This window comes from Castor canadensis, chromosome 1, assembly GCF_047511655.1.
Source record: "Castor canadensis chromosome 1, mCasCan1.hap1v2, whole genome shotgun sequence".
Classification (NCBI taxonomy): domain Eukaryota; kingdom Metazoa; phylum Chordata; class Mammalia; order Rodentia; family Castoridae; genus Castor; species Castor canadensis.
The window spans coordinates 116,333,713-116,359,597 of NC_133386.1; the positions used below are offsets into that span (position 1 = coordinate 116,333,713).

A 25,885-nucleotide genomic window follows, 5' to 3' on the forward strand; every position below is an offset into this window, starting at 1 on the left:
GTAGTTTTTATAAATGTTTGTATCCATAAGGGAAGATAAGGAGGTTAGGGACAATGAGATAATTGGGACAATCTTGCTCCATATTTTTAAAGTTCTATCAAAATCAACTTTTACAAACAAAATCTTATAATCAATTCTTATGTATAAAAATTCATGCCACTCTTCCTGGATTGCACTATGAAAACATCTGTAGAAGCACTCCTCTGTGTATTCATGGAGCATATACAGTGCAAACGCCCATTACTCAAGGGCCAGATGTACCCACTAAACATGAAAGATCAGCCAACACTGCAATAGCTCTCCAGCACAGCCTTACTGTACAGGGAAAGATTCCTATACAAGATTCATTTGAAAATCAATTTCACACTTCTAATTTAAAGGCAATTCAAATGTAATTTACTTTATCAGGACCATTCATTTAGTGGGGGTCAAGAGTCCAATCAACAGAGGTGACAGTTACTTAACACTTATCAAAAGATAACCTAGAAGCAGTCATGTAGAGCAAGAGAAAACAAAACAACACAGAACTGGGACTCAGGTCTTTTTACAGACCAACACATTCTACTAAGACAAAGCCTTTGCTTTGTATCACCTGCACCAAATGCAAACTCACTTGTCATTCTATTCGAGTGCCCAAACATGCCTTCACTTTTCCAATGTTGATGATTTGAGAGAGGATGAAACAACACTTCTGGCATGAAACATTGAACTTACCACTCTCGTCATCTATACTGAATCTTCCAAGACCACTGCCATCCCTGATCGAGTACTGGATTTCTCCATCCCTCCCAGAATCTTCGTCTCTGGCAGTCACCTGCAGGACACTAGTTCCAATGCGTGAATTTTCTTTAACAGATCCAACAACAGCAAAGTCTGGGAAATAAGGGGTGTGGAGGTTTTCATTGACATCCACCACTTCCACCTCAACAAAGGAAACAGATGACAGGGAGACAGGCCGCCCTTTGTCTTTGGCCCGAACCGTGAGGTTGTAGAACTGCTGCTTTTCATAATCAAGCTCTTTGCTCAAACGGATGGCACCACTTGCTTTATCTATTTCAAACTTCCCATTATAGTCATTGACCAAAGAAAAACGCACTTGCCCTCCCAATCCAAGGTCTGGATCATGGGTCTCTAGCCAAGCGATGACAGTGCCAACAGGGAGATCTTCAAGAACCTTCACACTATAGCTACTGGGAATGAAAGCAGGGGAGCAGTCATTGACATCATCCAAATAGACCTTCAGGGTGACAACTGAAAACAGCTGCTGACCACTCTGTGCCTTGTCTCTGGCTTCTATTTTCAAGGAGTAGTTTGCTTTGAATTCCCGGTCCAATTGGTCAGCTACATAAACGATTCCAGTTGAACTGTTGATTGCAAACTGCTGTGTATCTGTCAAGACTGAGTAAGTCACTTCACCATTAGGACCCAAGTCCTTGTCTCTGGCTTCCACTTGAATAATCTCAGTGCCAATGCTTGAACTTTCAAGAATATTAACTGAGTAACCCTCCTGAAGGAAAACTGGGCTGTTGTCATTAGCATCCTCCACGTTGATGGTCAGCAGCCTCCACGAAGATTTCTGTGGATTCCCTAAGTCATAGATGGTGATGTTAAGGAGATAGAGGTCTGTGTGCTCTCGATCCATGGGCATAAGGACTTTAAGTTGCCCGGTTTCCATGTCAATATTAAAACAACTATCAGTATTCCCATCGGCTATTGTAAATAGCACTTTTCCATTGAAACCAGAGTCGGCATCATAGGCTTTAATCTTCAGGATGTTAGCACCAACAGGCAGGTCCTCCTTCACAGCCACATCAGAAGGGAAAGACTTGTCGAAATGAGGTCCTTGCCTATTCATTGAATAAAAGTCAAGAAATCCATCTTCCAGATTCAGTTTCCCATTTGCTTTTGCTTTAATGAGCAGTTTTTCTGCCAGTTTCTGAGCCACTCGAGTTTCTCTGCAGCTGAAGCTCTTTGAAGACACTTTCCCATGGAGGACTGAAATGTTAATAGCCATGGGGTCTGCAAAATTCTCTCCATCGGTTGCTGTAATTCTGAGGGCAAAATTGCCATTTTTAAGGCCAGAATTCATCAGTGACTTCTTAAGCTGTAAAACACCAGAGTCTGGGTTTAAATAAAAGAAGCCAAGTTCATTTCCAGAAATGATTTTGTACTTTACAAGTTCAAGTTCATCAATATCTATTGCTGAGACAGCTGTGATGTGACCACCAACTGGAAAGTCATATGAGATTACTCCCTGGCAAGCCACTTTTTCAAAGAGAGGGCTGTTGTCATTGACATTTCCTATTCTAATGGTCACATTTACCTCACTTTCATGGCGGTATGGCGATCCCCAGTCAGAGGCTCTAACGATGAATCTGTAAGTTTCTGGAGAAGATTCAAAATCCAGTTCTTCAGTTGTGCTAATAACGCCTGTAAATTGATTAATGGCAAATGGTAACAAATTCAGGCTGGCAATGCTGTAGGTAATGTACCCGTTTTCTCCTTTATCTTTATCAGAAGCTGAAACGCTCAGAATGCTGGTCCCTATTGGCACACTTTCATTCACAAACGTGTCATACAGTGGCTGCTGAAACTCAGGGGTGTGGTCATTTGCGTCCTCTATACTGATGGTAACTTGTGCTTTCACATCCCTTTCCTTGTTTGTCACCTCCAATTTATAAACCTCTTTCTTAACAGTTTTCAGTGGCTGTGCTGTGACAATCAGACCTGATCGAGGGTTAATTTTGAAGTACCCTGCGTCCTCACCAGGGGATAATTTGTATTCCACGTCTAGAGGTTCAGGACTTAATTTCACTATCGCAACCACGACACCAGGAGGGGAAAACTCACTTATGCTCACATCATATGCTTCTTTTTCAAATCTTACTGGGATAGTGTCTCTCTTGGGGTTGGCAATGTGGACTATCTTTAACGCAGAAAACTTCTGAGGTGATCCTTTGTCTTTTGCTTGAAGAGTGAGATTGTAGCCATAGGAAAAGCCTTCCCAGTCGACCTGCTTCCGCTCCTTAATCTTGTACTCATTCATCCATTTTCCTTCTTTAGCCAGGAAGAACTGGTCTAATGGATCCCCAGCCAGAATGGAAACAGATTCAATCTCCCCATTTGCCCCCTCGTCCATATCATCGACTGTCACTACTGCATATGTTGGCTCTTTGTCCAATGAGAAGGGAACATGAGTGACCACATGGATGGTTGGGGCATGTTCATTTACACGTTCAATGTGAACATAAAGCTTTGCAGTGCTGCTCACTCCATTGTTACCGTAGAGTTTCATCCCCCGGTCCACCGCCAAGATTTCCAGATCGTACCTGTTCTTTTCATCATAATTCAATCGTCCACTCAAAGAGATGACACCACTTGTGGGGTGAACTGAAAAGAGATCCACCTTATTTTTGAAGTAGTAGTAGAATTCTCCGTTGGAACCAATATCTGCATCTGTTGCTGTGACCTGGGCAACACTAGTCCGGAGTGGAGTGCTTTCTGCTATCGTGACAGAGTAAGTTGTGGGTGAGAAGAGAGGCCTCAGATCATTCATATCTAAAACCTGGATATTCACTTTGGTCCATGCTTCCAAATCCTCTCCTCTAACGGAACCTTTCACTACCAATAAATAATTGTCCTGAATTTCCCTATTCAATATGGCAGAATTGCCACCTTTAGTTCTTATTCTGAGGAAACAGAAATCTGCAATGATGACTTCCTCTGCTTTGAAAAAGCCTTCCTCGTCTCCAGACACGATTCTGTACTTGATATCCCAGGAGAGATCTATCAAAGTGATGCCCATTCTACTCTGGCTGCTGACATAGGTCCTTGCTGCTGAGTTCTCGTGCACAGTCCCATTGTAAATGGAATGTGTGAAGCGGAAGCCAAGGGGCCCAGTCCTGGGCAGGCCCTGGGAGACAGTGGCCAGAAGTTTGAGAATCAGAAGGATGAGGCAAGAAGAAGGAGGTCGTGTACCCACACAGTGTCCCATAATTTCATCCATCTCATCATACTTGCATCCTGGAGGGGAAAAATAGAGAGAGAGGAAAAGATAAATTAACTTAGAAGACAATGAGAGAAGGAACAGAAAACAACTGTTATGAAATAGTGTTTTTAAAAATCTTTACTATAAATCGTTTTACTAAAACATCAATACAAAAAGAAAGAATTGGAAATCTCACCACTCGAGTTAATAAGGAATTCAAAATTTCTAGGATTTAATGTTATCATTTTTGAGTTTCTTTAAGTGACACCTTTATACTATTAATGAAATTATTCATTGGTAAAGATCTCTTATATTCTTAAGTTTACAAATGCATAGTGGAGGTCTTAAGTGCATTTAATTTTGATTTACAATTGCCTTCCATGTAACTGTCCTGAGAAAATATTTAGAGATGTCTTCACTACAGCACAATGTAAAATTAAAAGAAAAACAAAACACGAACATCATGAGCAATACCTATAATCTCAGCATTTGTAAGGCCCTAATAAGAGGACGGTGAGTATGAGGCTGTATCACAAAATAAAATAATAAATAGAAAGAAATAAGTAAATAAATAAAACTTCAAAAACTCAAAAGATACTAAAGGACTGTCAGTAGCGAATCAAAGAATTCATGGAATACTCATAAAACAAAATACTACGCAGCCATTAAAAATAATGATAGAGCACATATTTTCAGACGCAGTAAGATGTAATGCTAAGTGAAGGGAAGATGATTGATGAGTATGGTGGCCTGCATTTATTACTGTTTATATATCTACATGCACAACTGCATATTTATATTTTGAAAGGGTTAATTGTGGGATTTGGAGGCACATTTGCATTTTGCTAATTTTTCTTCAATGGTAACAGTTTATCATGGTTGCATAATTACTTTAAAAAATTATAATCTTTTAAAGCAATGCTTTAAGGTATTACTGTATTTTACTGTGCTGATTTTAAAACTGATCAAGATTTATGGGTGATTTCACGACACGAAAATGAATAAGCCGAGGCAACAACCTCTGAGGAATTACCTGACCTCAGCAATATTCTCAAGTGGACTGTGCAGCCCATAATAAGGCAGGTAGCAGTGATTCCTTTCAGAAAAATTTAAAGAATTGCAAGAGTTACTCCAACTATTTTTGTCAGCAAGTATAAAATTTTGACAGTCTCTACAGTTTCATGACCACGTAGAATAAAAGAAAAAAACCATGTTCCTATTTTAACCAGTACATTCTGTCAAATATGTAAACTGGGGGAGGTGGAAAGGTCTACTTAACAAGGAGCACTGATTTATTTATACCCTGACGCTCCTATTCTTAGGATCTCCAAATATGAGTTAACTGCAGAGTGATCTACAGGCCCGGACATTCCTTTTCCTCTTCAACAGGGAAGTAAGGTAGAGGCTGGGGAATGTGTGCTTCTCCAGACACACAGCAACGTGGGCACTGTTCCAGCTGTGTCCCTCTGTCCTGTATGTAGTCTTTATAACAATCCTGAGCAACAGGTACTGTTTTACCCAAGTGTGTATCAGAAAATTGAGGGTGGAAAACAGGATCTCAGACTCTGACCTTTCTCACTCTACAAGCAATTTAATGTTCCTCACCAACTGTACCATTGTTCTATCTAAATGTTATACAAGCAAATGCAAATTAAGGTTTCTAGAAGGTCATATGATATTATTTAATTATATTGAGCCAGTCAACAACATCATTGATGGAAAGGGTTAAATTCTCCCAGTATCTCTATTCTGTTACCTCCTTTCTGGTTTTAAATTAGTTCCAGCTATTGGCTATAAACTAAAAAAAAAAAAAAAAAAAAAAGAAAAAGAAATCCCTTACTGAAATTTAACATCTTAAAAGATTAGAAATTATTTTTGCAGTGTATAAAGCACTTTCAAATCCAAAGTTGCCAAGGATTTGACAGAGATGATAAGAACAGCAAGCCTCCTGCCAGCAGAATCTGGATTAGAACTCAGGTTCTCTCACACTGCTTTCTGGCTCTGCCTCCAAAGAGTTCTCATTATATGAGACCCTGGCATGCATAAGCTTGGTTCCATCTGGGGATGTACTATGTCTTACTGCTGTCATCTGCTGAGCCAACTAGACAACACTGGATAGTAGGTAGAAAAGGTAGGTTTAATGCAGGGATTCATAGGCAGGAGAGACAGCAAAAATGAAAAGCAGGAGGGGATAACTTTTTCTCTAAGGGAAGTTAATTTCACAGGCACTTCCTCTGGTTGTGGTTAGGAAATGCCTTTTCCTGTTAGTAGTGAAACAGGAAAACTATGGTGCCATCTCAGGGAACCAGAGCAAGGATCAAGGGAGATGACAGCTAGCAACCCTGCTCAGTAGGGTCCAAGAAAGATGCTGTTGAGTTGCTGGTCATTTCAGAAAAAGGTTGGTTAGGAAAACAGTACGTTTGGTGTTTTCTGGTTGCAGTAGGTTGGAAGGCCTTCCCTTCGGAAGATGGAGAACCAGACATGGCCAATGCAAGCGGAGGTGCCTCTTTTGTGGCACACGCTCACCTGATGTAAACTAGCAGAAGGTTGAATGATGCTCTGTTGCCTTAATTCAGTTTCTTTTTTCATCATATGGAAATGCCCCAAAGCAGCAGAGGTAAGCAGGCTCTTTAGGGGGAGGCAGGGGCCATGTAACACTGTCCATGGGAGCACTTTCAATGCTCCAAGAAAATTCAAATTCAGTTTCTACCTTCTTTCCCACACATCATCTCAACTTCGCAGAATGCCTGTGAGAGCAGTTGTGCTAATACTTTTCCAGAAGAGTCTGGACTCCATGACTATCAGAGAGGAAAACTGTCCTGGTGGTCAATTTGGTTCAGCTTAACTTTTCTGAGCCTGTCCTCTAGCCACATCTTGAACCTCTGCTGAAGGGAACCTGATGGGATGAACCCTGTTTGTGCTGCACTCCATTCCCTACATCAGGCACAGCACCTACCACATTGGAGGCAATCATACTGGTTTGCCAATCGGAGAATATAGGTGTAGCCAGAGGCCTAGAGCCTCAGTTTCCAAATCCCCCCAACCAACCAATCATACTTCAGGAAACAGAATCCAGAAATTTTACAGATTAAAAGAAGCCTTAAAGATCTTCCAGTGCAATCTCCTGAGTCTACAGAGGAAGAAACTGAGTATTATAAAAGGGAAGAGATTCCCCTCCCTGCCAGGTGCCAGATCACCCAGGTTCAAAGCTAATGCCAGGCTACAATGTGTGGAAATTGATCAGCATCACTGCATGATGTAATAACTTTACAGCAGTGGTCTATCATCATTTTGAAGCAATCTTCAAAGTTCGCCGCACTCGCGGTGCTGCTCCTTCCTTCTGAGTAGCTACCTGTGTGAGGAAGTCTTTAAGCGTCCTAGCTGAGTAGTTACCTTTCCAAGCCTTCTGGGACACCTTCAAAGCAAAGAATGCTGCTGTAATAGGAAAACACACCAATTTAACTACAAAAATGGATGCTTTTGCATACTGAGTGGCAAGATACACTTTTGGAATTTTTTTGTTGTATACATCAGAATCAACAGTCTTAAAAAAAATTGAAAATACTTTAAAACAGGTTTAAATAGTAGTATCATCGTGCGTTAAATTTTGGATTTAACTCCAAAAAAATTAGGCACGAGTTAAGTTTGACAGCTGTGGTTGTCAAAACCAAAATATCTCATATGGTTTTTGTGTCTTTTGCAGAAGGAAAAAAAAGTCCTATGTGGCACAAATTATGTCTTGCAGGTTTCTCCATTGATCTGGGGAAGATGTGAGTGCTAGAAGTTAGGAGTATGGTATAATTTTGCAAAGTAAATACTAGAATAAAACTTTATGTTCTTTTTTAAGCATGCCAAGATAACCATTTAGAGTAAAAAAGGAAAAAAATAAAAGTATTGGTTTTTTCCACATTGAGGCCAAGCTGTTTGTGAAGCTGATGTGATAGTTAGAGTGTTTCAGATGTTCTGCACATTGATTTATTCTACTGCTTCTGAATTATTTTAGAGAAAGCACTTAGTCCACAACCTCAGAGCCTGTTTCTATGACTTCGTAACATAATCAATAATTTTAATACAACCTGCACAGATCATCAAGCCATCAATCTTGGAGACATTTATTTTTCAAGGCGGTCCAAGTGTGCCTCCCATCCTGCCCTTCTCGCCCTTAGAATGGGTCTTGGTGTGGGACTCAGAAGGCCACACAGATTTATCTTTCCAGAGACCTCAGGGACAGTGAGCAGAGATCACTGAGGCCAAGTGTCTGGAACAGCCTTGACCCTGCAGGTGCCTGTGCGTGAGCTTGGAGTGGTGCTGTTTTCTGCACCAGGAACATGGGTCCCGTCCCTTAAGTAGCTGAGGCGTCTGAACACTAAAAAGAAGAATGGAAGATGCTGCTTCCATTCCATCTCTTCCTGTCTCACACATTTTGAAAGGTTTGTTAGCAAGACAAAGAAAGTACTCAGGAAGAAACTATGTAAGGCTGCAAAATAAAGAACAACCATGAAGTCTCTCCTTACAGGCTCCTTGGTGAAGGTGACTTGTGTTCAAATTGCAAACGCAAGGTCAGTCACTGCTCAGGTGAGGACTATGACAGAGCCCTGACCTCACAAAGGCAGTGCAGGTTATCAAAAAAACTTTTTGAAACCAGCTGCCTGGATTGGAATCCCAGCTTTGATATTAATTAGCTGTGTAACTTTGAACCATTTATTTAACCTCTCTGTGCCTTGGTTTATTCTTCTATAAAATGAGGATGGTAGTGTCTAACAAATTGGACTTGAGTTAATAAAGTACTTAAAATGGTTTCGGGCACACACTAAGTATACAATGTGTTAGCTGCTGTTGTCAATTTAAGGCAGATTTTAGTGTAAACACAATCAGAGTCACAAGAAGTTAGCAACCTACTCCACACTTTCCTTTTCAATAGGAAAAGCTATATCAAGGGTAAAGGAAAGGATTGCCCTAGTTTCCCCAAAGGTCAGAGCAATCTGAGTAGAACCCAGGCTTTGCCACTTACTGGCTGGATGACCAGGGGCTAATATTTCAAGCTGCTTAAGCCTCAGTTTCCCTGCATAAATGTGAATTCTGACAGTTCCCATTATCATGTCAAAGTCTCAGAAGTAGGCTGGGCATGGTGGCACAATACCTACAAGCCGAGTATTTGGAAGGATGAGGTGGGAGGAGCTTGTGCTTGAGGACAGCTTGGGCCACAATAGTATTGCAGGCAAGCCTGGGCTACAGAGGAACACTCTGTCTCAGAAGGAAAAAGAACAGGCTTAGTAGTGTCTGGCATAACTACTAGCAGACATTATAATTATTTAGATGCTCCGAAGCAAGGACATAAACTAGTGAAAACCAGGTAAAGGATAAAAGACCTAGGGGAACATCACTACTAAGAAAGGCCCCATTCCACAGATCCCAGACCTATGCCAGGGGTTGGTGCTACAGAGGCATCCTGTGCGTGGGGACATGGGCCACAGTCTCTGTAATGAACTCCCCTTCCATGTGTATACTTGTAGCTTCAGAAAGTACAGCTGCATTAGGAAGTTTCCTCTACAGACCTGACACTTAATTCCTGGGGAATTCAATCAAGACCTCTCCTTGTGCTGACAAGTCCCACAGCAGTCATATGCTAGCCTATCTCCTAGAGCAACCTATTCCAACACTGCTCAAATTACCATCTGCGTGCCACTGCTCTAGTTCTGGGTCCTTGCTCCTGAAATCAGTTATAGACTGTCTGTATGACACACTTGGGAACAGAGCTGTGCTCTCTAGCTCATACTAATGGCTACCTGAAAAGAAGAGAAAGGTTTACTCTCTCTCTCTGTGCGTGTGTTTTAATACAAACCATTGTAGCTGGAGAGAATAGAGAATAACATCATAGGTATTTGGATGGCAAATAATTCATGTCATGCCATTACTCAGATTATATAATGAGATTTGAGTAAAAGCCATGTGAAGTCACTGAATTTGGTAGTCAGAAAGGTAATAAAACTAGCTAGCCCAGCATCCTAGATTTACCACTGAGGAGATTGATAGAGGATTGATAGAGATGAAGTGATACGGTCAAGGTCAGTTTGCCACTAAAAAGACTAAAAATGGACTTCCGAGTTCCACTGTGAAGTTCACTCTGATATTGCTCTTGCTTCCTTTGGGAATTCAGGTCTGTATCCATCCACGCCTACAAGTTTTTCTTGTCTTTTAAGGTTTAGCAACATACTCTGTAAGGCTGTCTCAGAGATTCCTTGTCCAGAGACAGCTCTACTCCTAGCTGTGATTCAAACTCTAGAAGGCTCTAGAAGCACCCTAGGGCTTGTTAAAGCTCAGACTCTGGGCTCCCTCCCCCAGAGATTCTGATTCTATTAGTCCAGGGTGGGGTGGGACCCAGAATGTGCAATTCTAACAGATTTCCAGGAGATGCTGGCCCTGGGTGGTCCATATTGCAAACCACTGCTCTAAACTTTGCGTTTTACCTCTACAAGCCTCTCTGGTAGCAATTTCTTCTTTGTATTTAAGCTAGTTATTTATGTCTTTAAATTTCATACTGGACAGCAAGTTTCCTGAAGGAAAGTTCTAGGCCTTATTACTTCTTCGTCTAGTAACTAAGCAAGTGTCTTGAAAAACCAAAGATTTCAATTTTCTTAGTAAAACTGGGCAGTCAGCACACATGAGAACTCTCCTGCATGGTCCAGGGAGAAGAAAAAAATGAACATCAGGCAAATTAAGCATCTAATCAGGAAATGTGGAGACATGGGGAAACAGCTAGACAACCACTTCCTAAATGGTGTTTCATAACACTAATTTTATGAGATGTGAATAAGTGAGCAACTAAACAGCAACAAAAACACCTTTTGGGAAATACTGGTTGAACAAAGGAAGAGATTCTTAATTTAGAACTTTCTGAAGCCTTTGGAAAGCTCCAAAATAAACGTTCCCCACCTCCCATCCTTACTCACCTCTAATAATCACCCTACAGTGTTATCTCTATATGAAATCACAGTATGTATTTAGTGTCTGTTTTCACTATTAGAAGTAAGGTTCCATGGTATACAGTCAGGAGTCAGAAACAATTGTCACACATCCCTTAAGGATGGGGTGCGTGTGTCCTGAGATGGAGTGTGTCCTGCAATGTGGTAAACACATTGTGCTGTCTAACAGAGCATACGGTTTTATAGTAAACTTTCATTTTTTTTAAGTAGAAAGAGTACACACTGAAATGACGATAAAAAGTGTAGCCTCATAAAAACAATATCCAGTGTTTTTGTCATTTGTTGTCATCATCATGTACTATGTTCTATATGTAATCATACATGCTTTAATGGGACTGGCAGCACACTAGGGTGTTCACACCAGTGTGGCCACACACACATGAGGGATACACTGAATTACAACTGATGACAGCTACATTACTCGGTGACAGGAACTCTTCAGCTCCATGATTATCTCATTGGACCGCTGTCATAAATGTGCACAGTCCATGTTGACCTAACATCTTACATGGCACAGGTGTACTTGCTGCATGCACAGCACACTTTGTTCCAGGCAGTGTAATGTGAACAATTTCTAAAATCGTATATATGAGTTCCCCATGCTCTTCCCTGCACACCTGTAGAGCAGAGCTGGGGGAAGGCTGGTCGAGTCTAAGCTAGACATTGTGGCTCAGTTAGGTCAAACAGCTGCCTGGACACTTTGAAGATAGGTGTTCATGGGTTCATGAGACTACCTCAGTATTCCTCCTTTTATCACAAATCATAGGGTAGAACTCCCATTTGAGCTAAACTGAGAGTTATGCCCAAAGATATTGACCCAATACTTGTCATGAAACCTGGTCCTACATTTCCAATAAACAGAGACAACTGCTTCATGGTTTGCTGTGCTATTTTCTCTCCCATTAACAAACAGAAAGCAGAGAATTGGTACTGAGCTGTGAGCTACAACTGCTGTATGGAGAAGAACCTTGTTAAAGAACCTATATATTTTCAAATTCTTATTGACTATTTCTATATAGTCAAAGGCTGAAACCATTTTGCTAAATCAATAATACCCTGAGATATAAAACCTAAAGACAATTTCACCCATCTTTAGAAACTTTGGCTAATCTGTAAACTCTAACTTTAAGAAGTGCTTTATAAGCAAAGAGAATGCCTTATTTACAAGGATGTATCATCTTCTGTCTGTCTGCACGATGAAAACAAAAAATTAATCCAAATCCTCCCAGTTGATTCTGCCAACCAGTCAGGCTGACCATTACCCAAACCCAAGTCTTTTCATTAGAATAATTCTGTAAATTCTAACTTTTTCCAGTGGTACAAATCTTTTTGTTGTCTAAACGTGGTCTCTCAGGAGAAAAGCCAGCCAGCATGAAGCAAGCATAATTCAAATTGGTTCCGAGAAAAACGGGAGATGGAGCCACACAGCAGCAGTGTTATGAACATCCTCCTTTATTTTCTCCCCAGGTGCTGGAAATATTTCCATACAACACCGGTTAATGTCAAGTATCATTTCATCAGTAAATGCCTCAAATTCAGGGGTAATTCAACCAGGGGCTATCAGAAGGAAAGATTAACATGTTGTTCAGGCCTTTTAAAAATCACTTCTCCCTCCGGAGAAAGAAATTCATCACGGTGTAAGAAAAAAATGTATGCTTGGCTGTCTGAGAAAATGTTTCAGAAAAGTGCACAATTTCATTTTTTCTCTGGTGGGGCTCTCTGGCAGAAACCAAAGGGTAAACATATTAGTATTCTCTCATGGTCAAGTTAAAAATAAAAGCAATCCTTGTACAGTAACATTATTTACTCTGGAATAACTACTAAAAGAGAAAAGAGCCCAAATTGTTTTAAGGAAGCAATGTCTTTAAATAGTATAATTTCAGCAGTCAGGGGTACAATGCATTGGAGGAGAAAGGTGCTCTCATGGCCCCTTTTGCTGGTCCACCTGGCTATACTTTGACACAATAGCATTTGCTGCTTGGTCCTGTGTCTGTCATATTTCCAAAGGTTGACATCTCTTTAACCATCTCAATTGCCACTCCCTTTTGAGAAGCATCTCCTTCAAGGACAAGAGTATGTGATGAGTAAAATCAGTTATCAGAAAAGCAGAGGATAAGAGAGGTTGGTATATGGAGCCACTTTCCTGCTGTGAAAGGAAAAGTCCTGCAGGGCAAGACAAAGGAGAAGGAGGAGAATGTGGTGGGTACACACTCTGACATTGTGAGGCAAAGGGCTACCAGGTATCCCTTTTCGTAAGAACTGCAACTCCAAGTGGGATGTGCTAAATGACAAAATGTCCTTATGTTTCTGGACTGTCTGAGAACGCAATTCAAATTTCCCAAGGTGATGCATGGGACTAAGTCTTGCTCTAGACAAAGGACACCATAGGCTCAGCATGCAGGCTACTTTAGAAGTGCCTGCTAAAGCATAAGGCAGTAACACTGAGATCCACATGGTAGGTATTGTAGTCTCTAATTGCTAAATGAATCTAGTGAGACAAGAGATACTCAAATCTCTGTGACATGACAATACCATGTTTATGTTGCCCCATGAAGGTTGGAAAAAGGGCAGATGAAAGGAAGAATATTTATGCAAGAAATTAAAAACTGATGTATCAGGAAATGGTCAAGACTATCTCAAGCAGCAATCTGTAGGAACTTGAGATGACAAAACAGATTCACATTCAGAAAGACATGCAGACCATGGAGAGAGGTAGAAATTGTAACTTAAGAGGAGGCAAAAAAGATGATGTGGAAATAGGCAGTTGTAAGTGTTCCCAAGATTTAAGACAGTATGCATGTGGGTCAAGATAAGCAGTCTGGAAGTTTGCTGACAATCTGAAAATCCTGTCAGTCTTGTCTCCTCACATTGCGATCACTGACAAGTGTGTCTTAGCAAACAAGGCAGAATGCAAATTTGGTTCCTCCAGCTTTCCCATAATCCCCATTAAGATTATTTATTATTGACAGATGTGTTTATGCCAGGGCTGCTGGGATTAGGACTCAGGGCTAATGAGACTGGGGTCAGTGGTTCAGTGCCCACCTGGGACTGTGCACAGTCAACAGACAGGTGCACAGACCTGTCTTCCCAAGAACAGGTCAACACAGACAGCTCTTGATTACACTCCCTCTCAACTAAAAAGCCCAAAGCACAGAACTGGGAGTTGGCAGGCTCCTCTTCCTATGTGCTCACTTAAGAAAGCATTTTTCCTTGGAAGACTGGGACAGTTGAGGCCATTTTTATAGATACAGGTGGAAGGAGTTGTCCTTGAACCCCCAGATAATTATTTCCATCATATACCTCAGTATTCCATCCCAAAACAGTGGTAGGTAGAGTAGATGTAAGAAGTCTTAGTGTCTCAAAACTGGTGTGATCACAGCGCTATACCATAAAGGCCGTGTCACAGGGTGCAGGCCACAGGTCAAAGGCTGGATCCTCACTTGGGAGAAAAACAAAGAGAACAGACACAAGGCAGGTCAGCTGAGCTCACCAAAAACAGAAGTCTGACTGCTTTTCTAGATCTCTAACAATCCTGTTGCAAATTCTGATTTGGGAAGAATTAGAACCCAGGGTGGGTGTGGTCCATGAAGAGTCTTCTTCATATTGTTATCCTCAAAATAAAGTTCTGTTATCTAGAAAAATCTACTTGTTCTGCTCCCCTGTGAAACTGAAAGCCAGAAGTAAAAAAGCAATCAAATATAGCAGGTTGAAAAGGAAGGTAAGTATGGAAGAACTCAGTGAGTTCAAATCCAGGACCCTGAAGATGGAGCAGATCAAACCTCAAGGATGACCAAAGAAGAGTACCACTACGGGGCCACGCAGGTAACAGAGCTACCCAGCCTCACCCCTCCTCAGCCTGGTGCAGCATTCCAGCTACAGCAATCATCCACATACCTAAAACCTGTGCACAGCACAGCCCTGCTAAAACACTTCACTGCCTTCCCTGTGCTTTCAGGACAATAAAGACTAAAGCTTTGCTAGGCTCAGTTTTGCTAAATTTGGCCCTGGATTTTTGGCCTCATCTCAGTCTACATTCTGCTTTCTGGCCATACTAACATTTTTTCTGTTCCTGACAAGAGTACTTTTTACTCCAGGTTCTTGCACAATTTTTTTTTTTTGAGTGAGTTCAATCTTTTCCCTTTCCCTTATTCCCCCTCATGAAATCACATGCATACAGTCACCACAGGGTTGATTTCTCTGATCCCCATGACAAGCTGTGACTCCCTATCATGTCGTCAGAGCACTCTGAACATTTCCTTGGTAACACTTGCTAAAATTCTAATCTTTTGGTAGAAGTGTTTGATAATTATCTGTCATTCAACTTATAAATTATATAAAAAACAGAACTGTCTCTTATGGACATCATTGTCACCCTACTCAGAGCATGTCTACACATAGTAGGTGGAGCAAACCATAAATGTCTTGATGAAATTTCAAGAAAATGTAGGGTGAGAGCAGTGTTTCTCAACTGGGGACAATTTTACTCCCTGGAGGAGATTTGGTAAGACCTATAGACTTTTTTTTTTTTTTTTTTGCCACAGTGAAAAGAAAGTTACTGGCATGGAGGTGGTACAGGCCAAAGGTGACAATAAACATCCTGCATGCAACAAAGAATTGACTGACCTAAGGTGCCAGAAAAGCTGACATTTAGAAACCCTCAATTAGAGAAACTGGTGCAATTATATTGGTAAGGAGAGAGCCAATGACATAGGAAAAAAAAAAAAAAACCTCAGAATAATCATTCCATAGCAGAGGTACTGCATGGAGCTCCTCACGCTGATGTCACTTGCAATACTCTGATGTCACTGAAATGCTCTAGGCAAGGTCAGCTTTGGGAATCTGACCATATGAACTGGACCCCCTTCTGCTGGTGCCATCCCCACCTGCCCTGTGAACCTGACTGGGTTCTGAGCTTCCCACTCACAACAGAGAATAAAGGCCTCCTCACCTCCTTTCCATGGTGGAACCATTTGCCCTGATTTCTATATGAAGCATTCACATGTGGCAAGGCCATCAGTCACCCTGACAGCTTGAATCCCCATTTGCTCCCAAGGACTAATGTCTCCAGTCTTTCCCCAAACTGCCTTGGATCTCATTCTTTACAGAAGCATTTATTCTGCCAACAAAATCAAGACCCTGGAAGATTGATCTTTTCAGGTCAACATGGGGCATGTCACCAGAGGCTTACATAATTTTCTCTGCATGGCTACTAAGATCACAGCCTCCAGAGCACCCAGGAGGCCACACTCTTCCATGGTATTGGGGAATCCATTTAGTCTGCAGCTTTGTTTATAAAGCAGTGACTGACAAAACTTGCCATGGATTGAGAAACCAAGCATAACTCCCATGATTCTACCCCAACCTACCATATCCTAAACAGATTTAAAACCACCCTTTTATGAACAGCTGCTAGAAAACAAATGCGATTGTGGCTTCCAGCAAGTCTTAAACCAAGTAGACCCATTCCACGTTGTTAAGTAGTTTTCTTCTACTCCACCCCTGAGTATGTGTAGTTCAAAACCAAGAGTACACTTTGCCACTAATGATGTATTACAAATAAATAGTTTATACAAGCATATATAAACTGTGAAAGGGGGGAAGTGGCAATTTTGAGCCTCTACAGCAGATGTTTCGGGACAGCTGTACAGAAAGCTGAAAAGAATTTAGATGAAATTTATTTTAAGGTCCCACAAGAGTGAAAGAAGGTTTGCTTAACCTTTACTGAACTACTCTCCCAAGGGGTTCAGATCTGAATTTTCACTTAGAATAGATTTCTATTGTGTTTAACATGCCTTCTCCATTTCCTTTCTTTTTAACTAACGAAGGAAACCCTAGTGATTTGACCATTATGAGCAAATGTCATTCAGCCATTACAAACATAAGTTCAGCAGCTTGCTTTACAAATGCTAACAGACAAGAGTAAATGATATTGATGATGAATTTAGAAACAGAAAGGTCTTAAAGCTACCACTTCAAGTTCTGAGTTTTAATAATCCACTAGGCTACACTATTGCTTTTCAAGAATCATGTTTCAGATTACAAAGAAAATTGTTAGCTCTTGGCCTCATGTAAGTAGCAATATCGTCCTTTCATTATGTACACATTTTTTAGGAGAAAAAAATAAATGATATAGTTAGTGAAAAATTACTTCTGCTGTATGTCCCTAACCAGAAATTTGAGCATCAAACATTATTCATCTTACATGTATTTTGCAAGAACAAATACTTGGCATTTGAGAAATATTTATAGAGTTGGAAAATAATAATAGTTACCAAAGAATAAGTGCACACCATGTTACTATTTCCCATGCATTGTTGCTGTCATCTAAGTTAACTTTGAGGTGGCATTTCTTGAGTTGAGGATGTTAAAAGGAAAAATTTTGAGCAGCCTTGCCTCAAAGGTGAAGTGATGGTGCTCAGAGTGAAGTGTGCATCACATGGGATAGATGGTGACAGCACCAGAATCAGAGCTCAAGTCTTTGACTAAAAGTAAATGGCTATAATACTACTGTTTTTTTTGTTAAGTGATCTTGTAGAAGTTGAAAGAGAATGCTTATTTATCACACTCCCAAAGAATCTCAGCTGCAAACTGTGTAGTCCAGGATTTCACTTCTCTCCAAGAATTTACATAGATTCAACACTACACTCAGAATCCATGTGAAGCATTGTCTGGTAAGTTAGATCATTTGCTTATGCAATCAAATAGTTACTGGTTATTTGGTTTCATAAAAACTGGCAAAAATCAGTTCTGTTCTTGGCCATCCTATATTGATCTCTTTCCTAAGAAACATGAAGCAGACAAAAGAATTATTTGCGTAATATTTCCCTTCATAGTTCACATAAAGATATATGGAACACATAACTGTAGGACTCATCACATTTCAATCCGATGCTTTTGAAACTTTGGGTTTTGCTGTGCCTATTTGATTTAGGGGAAATTCTGGAATGATGTTCTTGTTTCACTTCTTCCTTCTCTGTTGATTCAATTTCAATCTCATTTCCAACTTTTTAATGATATATTGGCAATCTGTGATACATTGTATCCCCTTGATCTTGAATTAGGACCACCTTAGAGCATTAGCTTACAAAATTAAACACTATGAATACACTTAACACTACTGAACTATATTCTTAAAAGTAGACAATACAATCAGTTTTATAGTTTGTGGTTTTACTACCATTTGTATGTACATAAAAATCATAAATATAAATTTTAAGCATAAAAGGATGGTGCTTTGAAGTATTTTCACACCAGATTTATCTGCTGACATACCCACATAACATCTGAGCTTTTTGGCATAGCCATGATATATTTGGAAGAAAGTAGAAACAAGTAGTTGGCTGTAGAATGTATAATCTCAAACTCACTCAAACCCAATCAACCAATCAATGCAACAGCCCCTCTGCCTGTCAAGAAAACTGTAATAACCAGTTGCCCTAAGTAAAAAGTTGAAGTGAAACCTTCCATGTGAGAGTTTTACATACATTTGGTGTTTAAGTTAGATGACAAACATATTGAGGAAGTTTTTTTTTTTTTTTCTTTTAGGATCCTCACATAGAACAACAGATTGATCCATTACTGAGGATGGGAGGGTATGGGCTGAGAAAACTCTGAAACATACTCAAAATGAGCAAGTGATGGAGATGGCTTCACCTCTAATTTGCTTCTGTGACATCCTTAGACATTTTATGTGGGAAGCACTTCTCTTTTCTAAAACATGCATAGTTCATCAAGATCCTGGTAACCCGAGTCCCTTCTGGGTAAGAATTTCCACAGGTAATCAGTGATAAGCACACAGGGAGTCCCTCCAGCTTGACATTCCCTCACATGAGCCTAATTTAATCATGGCCAATTCTAGTCTGAGTCAGCTCTTCACTGACAGAACAGAGGAGCTCTGAACAGGTGTCACAAATGCTGGCTGGAGGCTGTTGCAAAGTCTTTCCATAATTGAGGCAGCTATCTTTTCTCCTTAAGGTGGTGTTTCCACATTCTACCAAGGATAGAATTACAAACTAGGTATGAATGGCCTTATTTGCAGGCAAGATGAGTTCTCCTAACTTATGGGCAGAATCACTCCATTAATGGTGTCTATGGATTCCCTCTACAGATGACTTAAATTAAAAAGTGAAGACAAAAAGCTGTAGACAATGTATTAACCCCTTATGTGGGCTAACATAAGCCCATTTATGTACGAAATGATCCTGATAAATGTGAGCCCTGACAAAAATAGTAAGGCATAATCTCACTAAAATTTTAACTTTATTAAAATTACTCTTAATTTCAGAGATCAACCAAATATAATAGTTACTCCCTTTAAGTTATTATTGTCCTTTCTTCATTATCTTTCTCCCAAATGAGAAGAAAAGGCAATAGTAGATACTAGAATAGTGATGAAGTATCTTTCTTAGCAATTTAATTTCCCCCTCTATTCTCTCACTATTTGTAATCTATTTAACTGGGGACAGAGTGAAAATTTTCTCTCCTTTAGCTTTTTTCCTTTTTTAAGAAAGGGGTGGGGAGTCAAGGGAAAACCATGATTAAAGAGATGCCTTGTGAAGAATATTAATGCTTTGAAGCTCAAATGTGTGGGACAACCCCAAATACCTTACCCTTTAAAATGGCTTGCTACTGCTTTAATAGAGAAAACAATACTTTTAAATTAAGACACATTTATGAGGCAGAAGTAGGAAGGATGATAATATAAACACGATTAGAGCTCGAAAGAAACTTACACGTGTTTACCACTAGTCTTTGATACTATAAAACTAGAAGCTGGAGATCTGACTTACATTCCTGGACTTGAAGTTTTAAACTCTCCAGCAGGTAAGGGGATTGAGAGGAAAAGCTCATGTGGTATGCATAGAGGACAGGGGAAGTGAGGTACAGTGTCACATTGGTCCGTCACCTCACCTCCATCCTGGCCACAGAGGGCCAGCTGTAGCCTTCCTTTCAATGACTTTAGGTACATCCATTGTCGTGATTAACAGAAAATTAGCATTGCTATATGGCTTGATGAGAATCTAAAACTCACATGAATTGCTATTCCAATAAATATTTATAGTACTGCAAGGGTGCTGGTGCTGCTGTGGTTTCAATAGGTCCCTCAAAAGTTCATGTGTTAGAACCTTAAGTCCCAAGGTGGCAGTGTTGGGAGGTGGGGCCTAATGGAAGGTGTTTAAGTCATCAGGGTGCCATCCTCATGGATGAATAATTGCTATTCTCTTGGGAATGAGTTAGTTCGCACAGGAGTGGGTTCATTTTCCAGAGTAGGTTGTTATAAAGTGAACTCACCCTTGTGCATTGTCTCTTGTTGGCTCATCTCTTCACTCTTCCACCTTCTTCCATGTTGTCACACAGCTTGCTGGACCATCCCTTGAGATTTCCCAGCCTTCAAAATCATGAGCCAAATATACTTCTTTTCTCACTGAATTACCTACCCAGGTGGTATGTGCAGATCAGCCCAGTGGTGCTGAAGCCAAAAGGCCTTGGACACAAATCCAAATCTGCCAAATGACCTTCAGACAGCTATTTGACCTCTTCAGTCTTCCCCAGTCATTTGGAGAAAACTTTTAATATAAGTATTTAGCTTTTCATTCTGCTGATTTTCAGCTCAATTTCTAGTTATTATATAACAAAAATAAAATGCTTGCCTTCCTGGAACCATCAATTATCTAAAATTCTCATTTCTTTTATGCTGAAGTAATTTAAACTCCACTGTTATTAAGTTAACTGGTTCCCCAATTCAAATAAATTTAACCAATATTTGTGAATCATCTAGCAGAGATTCAACCTTTAGGAGCTTAAGGGAAGAAAATATTAACAGAACATGGCAAATGCTATAGAGTGAGGCTACAAAGGACAATGGTGGCACAGAGGGGACACTAATTGCTGTGTGGGAGCAAGAAAACAGAAATTTCATCGAGAGGGGGTACTGGATAATATTCTACTGAGTGCTTACCAAATGCGGGCATCGGTAAAATACACCTTACATGTTTTATTATATTCGCACAGTAAACTTATAAAGTGCCACTATTTCCATTTTGTGGATGATGAAGGGTTCAGAGAGCTTAGGGTCCTTGCCCATGTGCTCATTCATTCTTGGTAGAGCTGCAGCTCCATTTTGGAGCATCGGACTTTAGCACCTCATCTCTCACCATCAGAGGTTAGTCAAAGAAGATCGAACTCACTCTAATGATAAATTGGAATCCTCTTGATTCCAACTCCAGATGGAACAAAGGAAGTAAAATCACAGATGTGGAAAGTGCAATACCTTTCAGTGACTCAGTTTAGCTGAATCAGAAGAGGGACAAGGACAGGATGGGTAGAGCCCATGCCTTCAGTACCAAATGGAAATCTGTGAACTTTGTCACAGAGGCAATTCTGGAACTTCCTCCCTACCAGTTTTTTCATGTTATCGATCAGGGAAGCATCATGATAGAAGAACTGCTTTGGGAAAACTACAGTTTTTGTAGCTAATGAGTGTGGTATGTCATGGGAGGGAGCAGATAAGTTAGAGGTCTGAGAAGGAATACTGTGCTAGAAAAGGTTTTCCTAAGAAAATATCATGACCCTTAATCATGTCAGTTTTTCCTGGCTTTAGCAGTTAGTCTATGTATAATTATTTAACACATTATTTTCCCACTCACGAATCCCCTTTGTTACCTCCCCAAACTGCCTTTAGTTAATAAAATACAAGAATGGTCGAATATCAAAAATATAGGAAGGAAAACTCCATTTTTTAAATGTCAGTCAGGTTCAAATTCAGTTCTGCATTCACATTAGACTTCACTGTGTTATGGCATTTGCAAAGCTAAAGAGAAGAAAATTATGCCTCAGTCCTGGAGTTTCTCAGACTCTCCCTGGTAAAGGAAAAGAAGTGAGGACGCAGTTTTATAGCCACTTTGGTTAGAAGTTCAGCTGCTTCTGAAGCCCCAGGACATACACTTTAATAAGGAGGGGTTTACTGCAGGAATAACACCCTGCACCTGCCCTGGGGGCCCTATCTAATGTACCTTGGCCACAAGCCTTTATTTTGTTAAACAAACTATAATATATGACCTTCCTGAAGAGAAAATATTTATTCAGATCAGAGAAGGACTTTAATATCTGAAAAGGTTTTGATGGAACTCTCATTCAGAACAAAAAAGGGAAGAAAGAAAACATGTTATATGCATTGCATTTCTTTACCTATTCAACCACAGATAATGTTGAACTGAATAATGTTAAATTACTCTTGATTTATTACATCCTAGAGATAGGCTAAAAATTTATCTCAAATAGCACTCCTAAGTATGCATTTTATTTCACATGATTCGGTATTGCATTACTGAAATTCTTAACATTTACACAATTGTAAATGTTACCGAATTCAGTAACAATATCTGAAAGACTACACAGCACTATATGACACACATACACACCACGTTTCTGTCCGTTTCTCTAACAAGAAATCCCTTCCTTTACTCCATTATCATAATTTGCAAACTAAAGTCAATGGAAACTCATTAAAATACTTCGCATTATTCAATATTTGCTGTTTATCAGATATTTAAAGCCTTTCCTTCTAAAGTGCTAGTATTCTCAATAATAAAACAATTACACATTTTGAAAGCATAATAGCAACATTCAAATTAATATTTACTCACATAAAGAACAGTGAGGCAATAAAGTTTATTTGCATATTTTTGTTCATTATCCAATGCCATGCTTTTGGAGTTTATAATAAGTCCAAGCCAGTGGAGCTGAAGAAACCAGACTCGGAGCGTGAAGACATGAGCTGACCTAATGTTTGTCTTGTAACCCAGGTCATATGCAAACTGCCTGTCTTTGTGCCTCTTCATCTGCCTCACAGAGCCATGATGAAATCATGCATCTGAAATCACCCTGAAATTTAATGCATAAACTAAGGGATGTATTGCTGAGGAGGACAAGGACAAGGAAGAGGAAATGTCTTTCTCAGAGTCAAAAGGTACAAGGCAATGGAGTCAAGGTAGGCCTGGCGGACCCCCGGCTAGGAAGACAGCCAGCGTTAGGACACTAGCAAAGCAGAGAGGGAGACAGAGCAGGTTCCATGCTGCTAACTCTGCAATCAGAACATCTAGAAATATGCTATTGTAATGTCTATGTACAAGGAGTTTCGTATCACCTTAAAATTTTATTGTGACTTAAGTATGAGAAATACAGCATCATCTCCCTGTGGTTAGGACATCTGACAGTCTCATATAATCTCCAGAAAGACAATTCAGTTCTACTTTTTCCTTCAGGTGTCTTTCCAAAAACTGCAACTGCTTTTGGCTTATCTATTGGTTTTCTTCCCATGCAAAGGGTTCTGAAGTCCTCAATTGAAAACATTAAAAGTACAAAGCCATTTTAATGCTTGACTTTAATAATGTACCTGATTTCCAGTGACTGAGAAAAATTCAATCAAACAAAGCTGCAGTTTATAAGCACAGGTAAGAACTTCCTGTTATCACCAGTGGGCAAGTTTCATAACTCACCAATATATATTACTGCAGAAGCAGTCCAGGTTTTGAGCTCACTGATAGCTAAAACCCTCAAAAGCTTAGAAAAGTCTAACAAGCTAGAACTGGAGAAGGATTTTTGTTGTTGCTTTTTTGTTTTGTTTTGTTTGGCATTCAGCAGTAGTCTGTCTTTCTGCAACCTGTTCAGGAGTCCCTGTATGAAACTCAAGGGCTATCACAAAAGAGCTGGGGGCTTGTTTACCTTCTCAGAAAAGAAACAAAGAAAGATAGGTGCCCAGCAACAGAAGTGCAGCAGGAAGAATTTAAGTGGGCTCCCAACTTTCACAAGCTGAGGTTAAAGCCAGTTAGTCAACAGAGGCAGCTTTACCACAGCAACTCCTTGGATCATAGAAGCTCAGCTGGCATAAGATTTTAACTCTAAACAACTCTTACAGATATACGAATGCAGAAAGGAGAAAGACCAATGCCTGTTTGGGAATTGCCTGCTAAGATCTGTTTCCCATCAAGTTCCCCAGTGTCTAGTTTTTTGGAAAGGTGAGCCAGAGGGAAATGAGAAGCCAGAGGTCTTTGTGGCAGGTAGATCACAATGTAATCAAAGACAACAGATGGATGTGTGGGTGCCTGTCTCTACATAGCTCTTCATCTCCCCCAAAAACAGAGGTATGGAAACTGGCATCCTACCTGTAATTCCAGCGTTTTTATTACAGCTACGTCAGAAAGACTCTGAAACTAACAGGGATATTAGCACCTCCACTCTTCATTTTAGGGTAACTTTGGAGCATGGTTCAGTTACCTGTGATCATCAGCAAACCTCTGGTTAGTATCTTCGTGTGCACAGCACCCAGTCTTTATGGTCTTTATCCTAAAAAGTTTAACTCATTACATTCTCCTTTACCAGGTGGAAAATGCAATCTAAATTCCCTTCTAATGTCATATTCTTAAAAATGTATTTATAATATTAGATGTGTGTGGGTACAATGAAGCAAGGAAACATTTTTCTGGCATCAGAAGAATCTTGACCTATATGGGAAAGATATAAATACAAAGGTCCATGACCACTGGTTGCACTAGTGCGTTTTTGCCATCAGCATGGTTTTCCCAATTATTCAGGTAATTTTTTAAAGGTACTAGCTAGATTTTCCTCTGAGCAACTCTGAGTTAGGCATTGCAGCATCTGTCTTCTCCTCCGGTGTACTATCAGTTACTGAAGACCAGCTGCAGTCCAAAAGTTATTAAACTGAAAATTCCACATAATACATCATACACTATGGCAGTATATTGTTATAACTGTTCTATTGTAAAGTTACTTACTATTGTTCATCTCTTCCTGTGTATAGTTTATAAATTAAGCATCATCATGGGTATGAAAGTACTGTATTGGGGAAATTTTCATATACATATATATATGTATATATGGTTCAGCAAAATTCTCAGTTTCAGGCATCCAATGGGATTCTTACTACATGTCTTAATGAATAAAGGGGAGAGGGCTCTAATGATTTTTTCTTTTAACAGATGGAGAAACTGAGGCCCAGAGAGGATAAGTAATTTTAGCAAATCAATTTTTAGCTCATAAGGTCCAGAGCAAGGACTCACATCTCCATCTCCTGGTTCATAAGGCCCTCCATTTTTACAGATATCAAATGTCTGAGATCATTTAATGTTGTTGTTACAGAATACCCCAGATTGGATAATTTGTAAGCAATACCACTTCCTATCAAAGGGTCAACATTGGGTAAGGGCCTTCTTGCTGCATCATAACTTGGTGGAGGATACCACAAGGTAAGGGAACACAAAAGTGTAGAAGCCCAGGTCTTCCTCTTTCTTCTTATAAAGCCACTAGTCCCATCCTTAGGACTTTAGTTAACTTTAACCACCTCCAAAAACCATCAACACATGAATTTAGAGATTGACTAGTTTGCAACACATAAACTTTGGGGCGGCACAGTGAAACCACAACAGCAAAGCAAAATAACCCCAGCTATACTTAAAGACAGGAAAAAAGCAAAAACACATGATGAATGTTTGTTCCTTTTGAATAGATTTTGATTTAAGTTGTAATTGGTTTACTGAATCTTGAGAAATTTCTTAGTGTGTGGCTGTTCTTTGGCATGAGGTAGTAGACAAGACTCTAAGGCCCTGACTGATCTCAGCTCTGACCTCTGGGATGACTACATCCTTCAAATCCTGATATCCTTTCCTGCTCCCTTTCCTGGACCTAAAGGTAGTTTTAGGGATCTCAAAATAGATCAAAAGACTATAAGTGAGCCAGGTACAGTGGTGCATTTCTGTATTCCAACACTCCCAAGGCTGGGGCAGGAGAATCATGAAACCCAGGTCTATAACAAGACCCTGTATCAAAAATAAGTCAAGTAAATAAGCAAAATAAAACAAAAACAAACACAAAAAGCCCACAGAAGATCATAAGACTT

The 25,885-nt window shown here is 40.0% G+C and overlaps 1 protein-coding gene across 7 annotated transcripts in view; it reads right to left on the bottom strand.

Annotated features, from left to right (window-relative positions):
- The window catches only part of Fat3 (FAT atypical cadherin 3), a 611,059-nt gene that overhangs the window by 474,178 nt on the left and 110,996 nt on the right, over positions 1-25,885 (bottom strand). For all 7 annotated transcript variants that reach the window (XM_074081331.1, XM_074081345.1, XM_074081335.1 and 4 more), the window contains exon 2: positions 715-4,023. In XM_074081331.1, coding sequence (XP_073937432.1) covers positions 715-4,023 — 3,309 coding nt within the window. The remainder of the gene's footprint in view (positions 1-714; positions 4,024-25,885) is intronic.